Source organism: Merops nubicus, unplaced genomic scaffold, assembly GCF_000691845.1.
Source record: "Merops nubicus isolate BGI_N331 unplaced genomic scaffold, ASM69184v1 scaffold39646, whole genome shotgun sequence".
Taxonomy (NCBI): domain Eukaryota; kingdom Metazoa; phylum Chordata; class Aves; order Coraciiformes; family Meropidae; genus Merops; species Merops nubicus.
Genome location: NW_008616340.1, coordinates 24,331 through 39,758, shown reverse-complemented (window position 1 = coordinate 39,758; position 15,428 = coordinate 24,331). Strand labels below are relative to the sequence as shown.

Genomic DNA, 15,428 nt, shown 5'->3' with positions numbered 1-15,428 from the left:
GGCACATCCTTTTAGGCAGAAGTTGCCCTTAGTCTGCAGGTCGTCCTGGAATGGGAGTTTCTTTCACTGAGGCTTCTTCATAGGTTTCCCATCACAAACTATGAGTGCTGAAACATTCTCCTTTGATGGTCTTACGAGCAGCAGATTCAGTGACTTCTGTTCTTCACTGATTAGGTTACTTTGGTTCCACCATCTATCACAGTCCTTTTGATCATCTTCAGGTGTTTATGTTTGATTTGATGAAACTGATGTGCAGAAACAAACTTTATAACTCTGGGAGGGCTATAAGGCAGGTATGTTTATTATGGGTTACGGCACCAGGTGCAAGGGGGATCGCTCCTCCAAGCTTGCACCCGGATGGAACAGACAATGAGGTAAAATCGTGCGTATTCATTAGGTTTCACAAGAATAGGTGGGAACATTATAATTATTTCCAGACACTCATTATCATAAGTGTCCACCTACTCGCACCTGCGCATGGCTTCCTGGTGGTCGTGGGCCAGGGTCTTCAGAATGAAGGCTCCGAGTCTTCCTCAGGGTTGATCTCTTTACCTTTGTTCTGAGAACAGGCTGTTGTAACCAAATGGCTCCCGTCAACCTTGAAAGGCGCCCATCTTATCAAGAAGTTTCAGAAGTTTCAGTCCTTCCTGTCTGCCAGTTCAGCATTAATCAGAGTTTGCAAGGATTCTGACAATACACAAGCAGTTTATCTTGCCTCTAGCCCAATTTATGGGGCTTAGTGCGTAAGTGAGTAGTTGTTTATCACACACTCTACATCAGTATGTGACCTAACTGACATATGTGGGGAACAAGCAGTAAGCATGAGGCTTGACTATAGCTAAGAGTGTTAATTACTTATTCCAAACCTTTAGTCAGATAACCTAGAATCAGTAAAATTCATAATAAAATGTTTCTGGGTTAGGCCAGATCATTTATGTTCATCATTAGCATCTTTTCTTGGAATTTCTTATCCTAGAAAATTTCTTTGAACAGTATAGTTCTCTGCAACATAATTCAGAAAGGAGAGCACAATGTACTGCTTCACTTATAGCAATACTTATCCACTTTATATTCCTCATACTTTCTCATACTTTTTCCCACCTAGTTTTGTCCGTATTCCAATTTATGATATTCCAGTTACTTCTAAACTTCCAAGAGAATCACAGAACAATATAGGTGAAGTTGTCCAGGTATGCTACAACAAAGGCTAAGAGTAATTTAAGGCACTGTTTTATGACTGGTTTAATTTGCCATAAATCCATGCTCCCTGACTCATCAGGTTTTAGGCAGACTAGACGGATAACTGAATGATTCATTTTCTCACAGATCCATTCGCTGCATCCCACTGAACATTCCCTTTCTGTAGCAACGGCAACAATCTAGGCTTTGTGGTTTTTTCTTTATTAAGTGGCAAGGATGACAAAACTTTTATTCCTGAAGCTGGCTTCATTCACTCAGAGTCTGTCCGATCCAGTATGCAAAACTCCCTGCCATAAACCCAATGTATAAACAAAATTCTAAGTACATGGTGGACTTGTCCAAATAGTGTATAATTAGGAGGGAACTAATTCTGTGCATAGGACAAAGACCTTAATGTAAACTACCTCACATGTGTTGGGTAATAGTGTAATATAGCATGATGTGCTGTAGCTCTTGAACCTGAACTTATATATATAAGAGATGTAAATTAAGTCCTATATTTGGTAGGTTTTTGTGCTTGAGTTCTCTTTTCAGAGACTTCCTGTGCTTATAACTCTGCTGTTTGCTGTGGTTGGGAGGAAAAAAATATGTAAAGTATTCTCTGATAATATAAAGTAAATAGAGAAAATGGGTTGATAAAAGTGACTACTTTTGTGGGACAGTCATGTTCCTTAACTTTTCATTACCTTTTCTATGGAGGTTTCACAATAGTTGAATTTGACATTTGGAAAGGGCACAAGATGCTTCTAGGCAATTGTATTTCCTCATTGCTAAACTTTTGCTAAACTTAATATTTATTGGATGTGCCACAGATTGTTGTTTATTCTGTGCGAACATCTTGTGCCTCTAGGCACAATGCATGTATGAATGGAGGCTATTGCAGTGTGTTTGTTCTTGGAAGCAGGTTCAATGAGTCAGAGGGTTTTATTGTTAATTTTTGTCACTGTATAAGAAAAAATATATATTCATTAAATACTCTTTGTGTCAAATTGAATGTTGTGTGAAATGCTTATTTGTTTTCTGGACAGTTTTAGGGAAGGTTGATTTGCTTTGCTGAGTTACCTTTCACTTAAACTGAATTATCAAATGAGTCTTCAAACAAATGAAAGAAAAACCCAGAAACTCTGCTATTTTGTAGACTGACAGGGATATATCTAAGTATACAGCCTTTATCCTGCATGAGGGGATCCCTGTCTCTGTCAAATACTGTGCAGTCATTATTTACATTTTGAAGTTTCTACTAAATACTGCTCTTTCAATTGGGGTGAGGTAGGTCAGTTTATTTGCCCTGTTTGTACTTATATTAGAGGTAATTACACCACTGTCAACTCTGTATTTGCTATTATTAGTGATAAATGTTGAATATTTTACAAGGTGCATGCAAATTATGATTATGAATTTATATTATGGCAGATATTTTAACTAAATTTGTATTTGGTTTCATGTGTAATCATGATCTGTAACTTATTAGAATGCAATAGTTGAATGCTTCTGTACAATGTTTCAAGATTAATGCTGTCATCAATCTTAAGCCTTTTTAATTCTGTTCTTCTTTTTGGTAATTATATATACTGAAGTGATTTTTGTTTTCTTTTTTTTAAACTCTTTGCACTTAGCAATGTAGCAAGAAAGCATCAGTTTCATTGTTGTGGATCTTGAAATCATCTGGAATAATTGCAAACCGTCCTTGGCCACGAATCACTCTTACATTAACAACCACCGCTATAATATTAACTATGGCTGTATTCAACATGGTAAGGGAAAACCAGCATATTTTTCTTTGTTTTGATTTGTTGGTGTTTTTGTTTGTTTGTTTGTTTTTTAAATTAAGATCTTTTTTTTGTGGACTGTTTGTTTAGAAGTCTAATTTATAACCCATGGCTGTGCCAGGAACCTACATGATAGTGATTACCAGAGACAGAAATGTAAAGCAGAGCAACAGAAAATGTACTGTATAACAAGGACTTCTGTAAGCAGGATGCTCAGCAAGTTCTCACATCCTGGCTAAGTTAATTAAAGAAAAATGAAATTCAATAATGCATACACTATGATCATTTTGTGATCAGCAGAAAAGCATCACAAATCTGAATAAAACTTAGTTTTTTTCACACAGTCTTCCACACATCCTGTGAGGAGATACTTCATTCTATGAGAAATACTCTGTTTTTCTAAGCAATGCATAAATGAGCAAGGGATTTGAACAATTCAAACCTGGGATTTAACTGCCGTCTATTCCTTGTAAATTACATGTGCTTATCTTTGTTTTTTTTAAAAGGAAAAAAAATCAAAGTTACATCTAAACTTCAAAAGTACTGAACTAGACATTTGTTAGGGCTTGCTTCTACTTTGGGCATTACAATCTGTCCTTTTCCCTCCTAACAGGGAAAAGACATGTAATTCTATAGTTCTTTTGTAACTACAGCAAATACAGAGTAGATCTGTCATTAATCTGCATAAAGAAAAAAACCTTAATGTCTTTGTTTATTCTGAAGGTTGTGTGGTCTAGTGGGATGAGCAGTATATGGGATCGAGAAACTATTTTTTTTGCCCTATGGGCTGAGCTTGAGTCATTCATTTGTAAATCTGTGATAGTGTTTCAGCTCAGTTCTGCGTCTGCAAAATGGGAACTGTAATATTTATTTAAAATTTTCATTGCAACATTAATGCGTAGATAGTAGTCACATTTCATATGAGTGAGATTTGCACTTTGGTGCTTTTGAAAATGCAACTCTAGTGCTTCCTTAAATTGCTAGTACTTTCATTACTTGAGGTTCATAAAGGACTTAAAGATTGATAATACCTACACTGTTTTGTTTTGTTTTGTTTTCCCACAACATTTCAGGGTGCTCTTAGTAAATCATTTGTTACAATAAGTGGAAAACTTGTCAGAATTATGTAATGATGTAATGATATAATGTGGGCTTCTAAATGTGAGCACATGAAATTCCTGGTGGAAACTTTTCTGCATTTTTTCTATTAAATGATCCTAGTATTGTTTTTGTTATTTTTTTTTTTTCCAGGAAAGCAGATATTTTCCTTTCTTTCTCCTCCTTTTTTTAAGGAGAGGAGACAGACTCAAAACCAATTACATTCTCAAGAATTAAAAACTCAGATAATTGAATTTGGTGTTTGACTAGTAGAGAACAAACGCAAAGAAGCAACAGCTGGAAAATGAGAAAATAAGTGCAATTTTTAGCAGCAAAGACAGTAAAGCAATGGGAACAAATTATTCTGAAAAGTTGTTAATTCTCCATCGCTTCTTGTCATCAGCTGAAGATTATATGCCTTTATGAATTATAACCTTTAGCCAAGCAAAAGTTATCTGACATGCTACAAGACCAAACTTAGAGATGGAGTAGCTTGTAAAATGTAGTGAGAGTAGACTTTTTCTTATTTTGAACTCTATAAATGTGTAAGAAGAAATGAAGTAAACTTTTCTGGTTTAAAGTATACTTTGAGTTACAGTTCATGAAACCATATGTTTATTTATTAAGTTAAATAGGAAAGAATATGGTCAGCAACTGGTTTTTTCCTTATACCGAAGTTCTACGATTCTGTAAAATACACTTCAAATTTGGTTTTCAACTAGTAAAAGACATTTTAGCAAAAAAAAGGAGTTATTCAGTATATAATTTTTAGAAAAAATGTTCTAATTTTATTGGTTCAAGTCCATTTTTGTGTGTACTCAATGTTACAGTAAAACGTAATAGGCTGTATTTCAAAGCCTTTGTGCCTTATCAGTAATGACTGCAGTATTACAAATAATCATGTTCCATGATATTCATGAGATGATAATTTTAAGTACAATTCCCACCTTGAAACTAAATGTTAATTGTTTGACTAGCAAAAATTACTTCAATGTGATTGTGAAATTTGCATTTCCTTCATATTAATAGCAAATTGTGGGAGAGGCTCTGAAGTATCATTATTATATCTCCCAGCAACATGTACTTAATAGCAGAGTCCATTAACTGCATTTATTTCCATGAACTCTTTCAGTAGAAAAAGGCAAAATGTAGCCATTAAGATTTAATGGATATAAAAAGCATCTAACCATCCCACACCTAATAAATCAAAATTAAGATCAAAATGTCAAATAAAACTCAGTCTTTATGGTCAAGGGACATTAGAAAAGAGTGGGGATGCAATTTTATTTCAAATTAGCTGTTTCAGTAGACGTCTGAATCCAGTCTTCACATTTGAAATGTATGATCAGTGGAGGGCAGTTAAAAAACAGCTAATGTCACCTAAGTATCAAATACTTTTTAGCTGAAGGGAGTGAGTGACTAATGCTGCTTCTATTGAGAATTAGATCTGGCATCACATACAGAGTAAGGCAACAATCAATGGCTGAGGAAGACTGTTTTTGTGAAGCTGATCTGCACTAAGCAGAACATGGGAAAGTGTATTTCAGGGAACAATCCAGACATCTCGAAGAGACAGCAGGACTGCATGACTGCCAAAGGTCGGCTCTTGGAAGCTAAATGAATGACTGCATATGATACATCAAGTGATTGTACCTCACCATCCTCCAGGGTTCATGTGATCTTCTTTTGAAAGAACATGTCTTTAGAAATGTGAAGATTGCCATCACAGAAGCATGGTGGGATGACTCTTGGGACTGGAGTACCGCAGCTGGTGGCTACCAACTCTTCAGAAGGGACAGGAGAGGAAGGCAAGGCAGTGGGCTGGCCCTCTATGTTAGGGAGGGATACAACTGTGTATTGTTTAATGGTGGTGATGACAGGATTGAGTGTATATGGGTCAGAATCACGGGGAAGGCCAGTAAGGCAGATATTGTGGTGGGAGTTCTGTGGTTCTGTGAAGACTGACAGAGGTCTGAGTATTTTCACTCCATTGTTTAATGCACACCTGTGAGCATGAGCTGCCTTAAATTATGCAAGTAGTGGCCCCATACTGTTCTCCCTCTAGTCATGGCTGATATCCCATGTTTTAATAATGACAAAGAAGTAAGCAAGCCTGTTTCCATTCTCATAGTAGAAAGTCAGTTTATTTAATATTCCTTCATTTTAGTGTAGCTAACTTTGTTAACAGAATTGCTGACTTTGTTCAGAGATGTATTCTTAATAGGTAGGCTCCTTGGTAGATATGCAGTAATTCTATGTCCCTACAGTGACTAGCATATTGAAGACCCTATTTTGGAGGGTGCCAAATGCATTTCTTCTAAGAAAAATAAATTTGACACTGCCTAGATCTTAGCCTGGCCTAGGAGTTTAAAGGAGAAAGGGGAATGCACAGCTGCATCATGTCATTTAAGTTCAGGGCCCCATCACAAATCCATTCCAGATATTAGAATTTAATAAACTTACTAAATTCATTATCATTCTAGGTACTCTGGACTAGCAGAGATCCACTAGCAGGTGAGATAGCAAACACTTGACATGAACCATCCTGAAATAATGTTTACAGCAGTGCTGGTGTCTTCCAAGTGTGTAGGGAGCTACAGAGTTGTGCTGTCACATGGTCGTTTACTCCACAGTCCAGCAAAGATCAAGCCACACAAGTGAACATCATTCCTTACCTGTGACCATGATGGTGTCTGAGTCTGTAAAAGCCCAGCAGGCTCCTCATCTCTCTTACAAAATGCTTCTGGGAGCTTTGAACAAAGCAGTTGCTTGTCACTGCATATTACCATTACAGGGAGGCTAGGACTTGGATACATGAGGACACAGAGATAATGATGCATTTTAATTTGGCACACAGAGTTACAGAAAATTATATCAAATTATTGAGCAATTTGAGTTTGGTAAGTTTGACTGTTAACAAGAGACACACCTCAGAATGCCAAATAACACAGATGCATGAGCACTTGGAAGCTAAGAAGTCTTGTACAAAATCAGAGACAAAATACTACAGAAATTGTATTCAACACAGCGCAGTACTCTCTGGATCTTTACCATCATTTTCCAACATAACAATGTGCCAGCATCACCTTTGGTTTATTCAAAAAGTGATTAATAATCTAGGTAAGCATTTAGAGTTCTAGGCTCTCCTTAAACTTCTGCTTATGAGCTTATGAAGATGAGGAATGACACCAGAATTTGGGATTCTCCATATTATTCTTGGGGCATTCATGTGGAGATCTGGGGATAAATTCCTGACTCAGCTATCAGAACAACTGGCATTTTTCAAATGAATCACTGATACTCATTTTGAGAAGAAAGTTCTCTTAAGCCACATGGATATTTGAAGAGTTGGTAGAAAAATTAAAAATTAACAAGAGGAGTCCTGAATGTTTGACTTAGAGGTTCAAACAAAATAGCAATGCTGAACAAAATCATCACAGCTTCTTTTTTTTTTTAAGAAAAATGCAAATGCTCCAGTTTAACCTGATACAGACTTACATGCTTCTGCTATGCTTAGAAGTATCCTTTTCTTACTCTGTCTTTTCCTGAACAAAAGAATAGGGCACAAACATGAGCAACGTTGTTTACAACACCACTATAAAGACGGTAGACCACTGCGTCTTGAGGAGATTTCAAAGCTCATCTAAGGGGGAAAAAAACAGGAGCTTACCTCTGGGCTGCAGTTTCTTGCTGGTGTGTGAAAGCACACTCGTTAGTGTACTGAGAGTAGTCTATGCCTTCTTTTGGCACAGAAAATAATAGTGGCATTTGGCTTTACAGATGGCTATTGCATGACATCATGCAATGTGATGACCATGGTTGAAGTCTCTGTGACACTCAGATCAATTAATTTTGCCCTTTACTCTATAATTCTATACTTCTATTTCCCAATTCTGTTGTTCCAAACTTGGTTTTTTTAAATTTTTTTTTTGTTCTCTTTGTTCAAAAGTTCTTTACCCAGTGTGCAAAAAAAAATCAGCACAGAGTTGAGATATTTGTTTTATTCCAGGTCTGTGCAGAAAAGGTGCTAGGTGACAATCCACAAAGCTAGCCAACTCATTTAAAATCACAGTAGGTATTTATACAGTTAAATATATTAGCTACACCCAGTATCAATGCCTACTAGCTAGTCATTGGGTAGTTTCATTCTTGCTTTGTAGTAAGGATACAGCTCACTCTAAATTCACTACGCATGCTCAAAGAATGAGTCGCTTATTTTGGTAGGGGATGTTTTCTAGCTAGGAGGTGTGGTTTTCACATTATAATGATATTATAAGGAGATAGTTCAACCTCAGGGCATCAGTTTGGGGACTTTGTTGACTCTTGCAAACAATGCATCAAGGATGAATGTCTGATAAAGTTGGGAACCTTTGGCCTTTCATCTTTTCTTAAGATTCTTCTTGGACAAATTGTCTCAGTACTTACTTATCTGAAGGCGTAGAGTGTCAGCATAATTTTAAACAATTTCATCCATTCCTCTTTCTGAGACTGTCTTATGATAAATGATGTCAGCCAAACTTCAGACAATTAGTTGTTATTCTCTCCCTCCTTCCCACCTGTCAGCAGAGACAACCCATTCACACAATAACTATTAAAACTTCGTACATTTTATTGTTTAGTCCATAATTGTTTAATTTGGTGTGCATTGGATTAGTGCACTTAATGTTAAATTCTGCTACCTTTCCTTCTTCTCAGTAGAATGCTATTTTGTGCACATTAACATGGAAATCAGCAAACCTGCTTGCTAGTAAGGTGAGTTACAACCCATTCAGCTTGGCCACAACTTACAGGCAATCAGGCCATGCTCATTGTGAAGCCTTAGTTCTGGTGCCTTGTAGGTTGTACCCAAGGGTTGAAAGTATCTTGGTGAGAAGTTGGCTTTTGTTTTAGCAATATCTAAACTAGTCTGTTATGTAGCCTTGTTCAGATTCTTGGTCAAGTAACAAGAGAGATGCACAAACTTGCTTATCCTATGTTGTGGGGAGAGGTTCTTTCACCACATGGTTCCTATTGAAAGAAACAGCAGCAAGTATTTCATCATGTGAGGCAAAAAACTCAACAGTGAAAATTGCACATTATATGAACTCAAGAGAAGCAAAAGCTGTTACAATATATGAAGTTAAAATGAGAATTTAATGGTAGTGTGCTCAGATGGTCCCTGGCAAACATTGGTAATCATAAAAAATATTGCTTTCATTTGAGTCATTTGTGTAGGTGTGACTGCATAGTAGGACTGAGCTGTCTCAAACAAAACATTACTATGTTGAAGAACAATATATATCTCCAAATCATGATAGCAGATGTAGGTAACTGATGAGAGACAAGAAAGACAAGTACAAACACATCATTCAGACAGAAGCGTTGGTTGGCTTATGGGAGATGACAACATTTTCTTTTTTTTTCCTCTCTGTTTATTTGTGTATTCCTAGATATGCCACATTTCATATAGTATTTTGTGGATACAGGTAGCCTGAATAGGTCAGAGATGCCCTGTACAAACCTCAAACCCAAAATCTAAATGCTTTCATAGAAATTAATGTGTAGAAATATTTTTACATAGATATGTATATATAATATAATTTGAGTTCTTCATGGCATATAATCTTTTGCTCTGTGGACATGCGCAGGGTGGAATTCTGAAACTAAATACAGTTGTTTCATGTAGTTTGAGCAGTGAGATGCAAAGCGGAGGGAATTAATGTAGGCACATTTAACTCATTAAGAAGGCACTTGGAGCAATACATCAAAGGGTACTGTGTGGTGGTGGTCACCTGTGACATCAACTGGCTGAATGTGATGACCCAGGAGATGCTGGTTCCACTCTTCTGTTTCAATAACATTAGTACTAGTATTATCATCAATATTATGAGAAGGATTGTGTCTGTGTAAATCAACTTAAAAAAAGACTTTTTGTTCTTTCTTTAAATCTTCCTGTGTTTAAATAGGAGGCTCAGTTGAGATGAACTCAGGAATTACTCATATTGAATTTATTTCATCTTTGTCTCTCATGTGTGAGCTTCTGATACGGGAAAGTAACATAACAAAAACCCTTTCATCTTTTATTCGAATGCAAAGTGTCAGATGGATGTTAACAAAGTTGTTTTTGTCTGAGCATGCAGGAACAAGTAATCAAGTGGTGTCATTTTTTCCTTTCTATTTCAATTTGCAGTGGAAAGCCAAAGTTAAATGATTACTGGCAAGGCTTTCTCTACTTTTCCATTTCTCTTCTCCATTTTGACCTTAAACATCTGACAAGCTAATGGATTATATGTTGTTTTTCTTTAGTTTTTCCTGGATAATGCTGTGAAAGTTTTTCCCTCAGTTCTTAATTCAACAAATGCAAGTTTTCCTAATTTGAGTAATCAGACACAGTGGTGTATACAAAACAACTGTTTTTTCCTACCGGTAAGTTCATTTTGTGTTTCTTTGTTTATAACAATTACACTAAATTGGCTGTTGCTGGGTCTGCTTGAAGTTAAACACCCACTAGTTTTTAGGACTGCAGCAAAACCTTGATTTGTTTTTTTTTCAGTCATCTGCAACTGCATTTGAAGGATGTGGGAAGTTAAAGGAGGTTACTAGTTCTGAAAATAGAAGTTTTAATGAATATCAAATTAAAAAGCAGGAAACAGTCTGATAACTGTTACTGATGAAGCATAGCTCATCCATGCCAACAAATGGGTGTTAGGAGATAGCACAACAGACAGCAACTACAAGGACTGTACACAAAAGATCCACATCACTGTCAGTGAGAAAACCAGGTCATTCTGCAGCTTAGTTTCACAAGGGCCAGTGGTGGACGTGAAAATATCCACCATGTTCATCATTGACCTGGCAGTGAATGTGAAATCTGTGATCATCACATTTCTGTTATTGCATATTTGATTAAGAGATGGGTTGAGAGGGGAGAAAAACAACACTCATGTACCACTAATATAAACTATTTAAAAGATCTAAACTGATTTGAAGATCTCTTGGTGTGAGCAAAAGCATGGCAGCACATGCATGAAAGAGGGGAAGGACATTCCTGCAAAAATGTGATCTGTATCCTAGATAGCAATGATTCCTAAAGGGATTGCAAAAGACCTGCAGTTGATCACAACAAGCTGTGTATTCTGCCAAAATAGATCAATAGTCTTTGGATGAGTAAGCAGGAAGCAGCAAGAGGAGAAGGGAGATTATTTTATCTCTATGCAGAATTGATCATTGCAGTAGCAGAGTGGTATGTGCTGATTTCCACACAGTGTGTTGTACATGAAACAGCTATTCTTTATGTCCAGCTAAACAATCCTAGGCACACACAAACACAAAAATCTTAGTTATGTGTAGAACTCTCCTGGAAAAAAAACAAAACAAAACAAAACAAAAAACCAACACCAACCCAGCAGCAGTAACTGCAGCACTCAGAGATTTTCAGTATCTCCCTGATAAAGCTACAGCAGAGCAAAGTTTCTGTTTCTCCTTTTCAAATTTAGTTAACTAAATACCACCAGGTATGGAGAGTTGCCTATGTCTTCTTTTGGCCCTGACATCAAGTTGTCCTTGTTGTCAAAGAAGTGATGCAGTCGTCGCAGCCTCTGCATATGTTCACACTCAGAAGCACATAGAAATAAATTGTTCCAATGCTTATTTATATTTCTTTGCTTTTTTTAGTTAGCAGTTTTTCTAGTAATCTTTTTTTATACATACTTGTTATAGTTTTGAACATCTTGAAAGGTATTTACTTTTCTTTTTTTACCAGTAAGTTTTCCAACAAGCATCTGAAGGATACAGTTATCAAGATTATTAAGATTCAATCTGCTGTTCTTAAAAAAAACCTTGACATGTCTTTTTCCTTTGTTTTCCTATGAATAACTAAAATGTTTGTCAGCTCTTCATGTGACTGGCATATTTCCAACTATAAGTGATTTACAGACTTTTTAACTATTGAAATGTCAATTCCAATAATAATAAATGAAAAGCTTAGGTTGGGTAAAGTTTTTAAACAATTTTTTCCCTCACTTTTTTTATTTAACAGCTCTCAAATGCACATTGTTTTCATCCTCAGGCACTGCATAACTTGTAGCTTGAAAAAGCTGCAAATCCCTTCTGAGTTACTAATTTTGATCACCTTTAAAAAAAACCCCACACACTACTGGAAATAAAATTCTTTGTCTTTACTGAATGAGATATTGAGTACTTAAGCTGGCAAATGTTTGTTTCCTTAAATTAAAAATTCAGTCTTTTGAATCTGTTAGCTTTAAGCTTTATTCATGCAGATAAACTTCCTGTGATTTAAGGTAGTGGATCTGACAGGTCTATTGAGTATGTCATCTAAAATGTGCGAAGAAGGGATTTTATCCCTACTCAATACAATGTAGTTAATTTTGAAGCAAACATTGATCTTCCCTCTCTTCCATCCTCCAAAATAACTTTTTTTTAGTCGTATTGCTTACTTTCTTGTTCTTAAAGACTTGGGAAAGAGCACACAGTAAGTTTTAGGGTTCACTTGTGTTTAGTTTTGCTAGGATGCTTCTGTAGTTTCCTCATAAGAGAAGTCAGGCTGAGGAGATTTCAAGTCATGCGTGTCTCTTTGTGTGATAAAATACAGTGTGATATCAGTGCTGCCACTTCCACATATTAACTAAATAAAAGTTTTAATACTGACTTCTGAAAGATGCAGTTCTTGAGTACACCTTATTTGATTAGGAAATTCCAAAATTACTTTTTTCTCAAGTTCTTCTCCATAGACATACTGGAGTAGAATCCCTTCTTACTTTAGTAGAGATCTTTATAACCATGGAACTCTAGATCTTAAATTTCAAGAAAAGAGACCAAATGCATTGGGCTGGAGATAACATCCTAAGGGCGTAGTGTTCCTGATAACAAAAGCACTCAGCTTTTGTAAGATATTGGTTAAAATACCACTTATTTGAGTTAGCACAGGAAGAGAAGAGAGTAGATGGAGTTACACTCCTTCAGACGCTGGGAACTCTGAATCATGCAGCATTGGACAGTCCTCAGGTCAGGGACAGCGTGTAGTGCAGATCTCACCTGTAGAGAGGTTACCCGGCATTTTCCTCATTTTAGCTCTACCAGGATTTTCTTAAAAGGAAACATTTCTGTTTATCATTTCTGCTGTCAAATAAAAATTGGTGTTCATAAGAACATGCTGCTGCACTGTTAGATAAAGTCGAGGCCACAGACGTGGCATAACCACTGCTACCAAGTAGGAGCTGTCTGCAGGCTCCTTGGTTGCAGTAAGTTGGCTGAACCAGCTGAGGTTCTCCCATAGTCAGGGGACATGCAGAGCACAGCATGGACCTGTGTGTGCTCAGCCTCACTGCTATGTGGTTTGCTCGGTCTTCAGTTTGCAAAGATCTTCCAGTCAGGATTACTACAAAGGTTTGGTATCACTGCAGCAATCTGCCTTGAAAAAAAGCCTGTGTCTGTGTAGTTTGAGCCCTTGTGATTCTTCACTAGTTTCTACAGAGTGTAGGATGAACGAGCCTGAAACAGGTCTTTACTAAGAAACAGTATACCTGCACACAAAAGCTGTATTTTTTTTCCATAGGCATAATTCCTCTGTGAGAAAGTTCATGTTCATTTGATGAACTGAGAGCACACTGCTTGGCCCAAGAGACAGGCTACCATCTGACAACTTGCAGTTGTTGTGCTTTGACAAAGACCAGAGCTCTCAGGCTATACATATGACAGTAATTCCACCAGTTGTGATTTTCCTTATCGTTACTTTGCCTACTCCTTCACCAAATTGTTACTATCTTCCAGTGTCTGCTTTGTAGCTGCGTGCATCCTTCTGGGAAGCTAGCTAGAATGCCAGTTACCTTTATTTCTCTGCAGTGTATCTTCTGAAACATTTTGTCTTGCAATTCTTTTTTTTTTCTTAAGCCCTTTTGCATTATTCTGAGAAGCTGAAAGGGTGAGAGAAGAATTCAAGCTACAATACTTGGAGTGTCTACTAAAATTTGCAAATTCTTTTATTAAAGTTTGAATTTTCAGTTCCTTTGACAGGAAGTAAAAAATCTGATTGCAGTGTTGAGCACTCAGAAACCTTGAATGTATGCAAGTTAAAGTTGGAAAAAGGTTTATTTAAGGTGTCATTTAAAAAAAAAAAAAAAAAAAGGCTTCATAACCTGGTGTGGCCATTGAAGCAGAGTTACCCACAGGCTCATTTACAGATCTGCTTGTTGCTTACTGGAATCGTGCATTGCAGTGGACAGTGACAGAGTCTGTGTTCTTAAATGTGTGGCTGTGCCACTCCTTTCTAATCCACTCAACCTTATCTGAAATTTTAGCTGAAATTTTCAATCTAGTCTATGTATTCCTATGGAACACTAACAGAGACTCTCTTTTTCCCTTGGAAGTTTCTTGGTCTTTGTCAAACTGCATCCAGTTCTGGATTCAAGGTTGTCTTTTGTTTGCTTGTTTGTTTTTGGAAAACTAATTTCAAAAGTGGACTGCCCTGCAGAGAAAAAAATGGATGCTGCTACTTTTATGTAACACTGAATTCAGTGTGTGACCTCCTGTGGAATGCAGCCATCAGAGAAGTTTTATTTTTGGTGATTCAGAACAGTAGTTATTTTTGTTTCTTATTTCAAGCAGATCTGCAAGCAAATTACAGTAACTGCAAAAATTCACATGGCAGATCAATTCTATCTGATGGGTTCTGTGAAAATTATTCTTCACAGTGATCCTGCAAAATTGCTATACAGTGATTCAGGTTGTGTCAGAAGTACTGCCATCAACAAGTCAACAGTAGTCTGAAAATAGCATACCTAGAAATGGAATGCTTTGTAGTTTGAGAAAAGGTACCTTCCTTGCAAGGTACAAGACTCTAATTTTCAGGAAGCTTCTTTGGCAAAGGTGCTGTATGCTAAGGACTAAGATAATGATTCTGGTGAGAATGTATTATTTCTGTTTTAGCATTAATTTTGATGCCCTAAACAATTTCCAGAAAGTATCCAGAGAAAATACTGTTCCAGGAATTTAACTTCATACATATTTTTTCTGATATATATATGAAAAGGCTATTTTTAACAATTGAATGTATACTTATGAAGTCATAACTCAAGAAGATTTGACAGAAAGTTGTTGATCATTTTATATTCTCCATGTCTTAGCCATATTTCTAGAGTTCATAAAATGACATATCTATGAGGTTCATAATAACTGTTATGTTATAACTGTGTGTATGCATTACGTTGTAAACACTGCAGATACAACCAATATAATTGATGGTTTCAGATCTTGAGACATTTTACCTTGACCTTTATGCTAGTAATACATACAGGGTAGTTATTGAACTCAAGCATGAATAAAAATCATAGAGTGCTATAGGAATAAATCTTTTGTTAGTCTGCT

At 36.5% G+C, this 15,428-nt stretch overlaps 1 protein-coding gene across 1 annotated transcript in view; it reads left to right on the top strand.

Annotated features, from left to right (window-relative positions):
- Positions 1–357: 357 nt before the first annotated feature.
- Positions 358–15,428, top strand: part of LOC103775357 (adenylate cyclase type 2-like) — a 36,864-nt gene continuing 21,793 nt past the window's right edge. Inside the window, exons 1-2 of the mRNA XM_008942803.1 lie at positions 358–374; positions 1,106–1,190. Of these exons, the coding sequence (XP_008941051.1) occupies positions 358–374; positions 1,106–1,190 (102 nt within the window). The remainder of the gene's footprint in view (positions 375–1,105; positions 1,191–15,428) is intronic.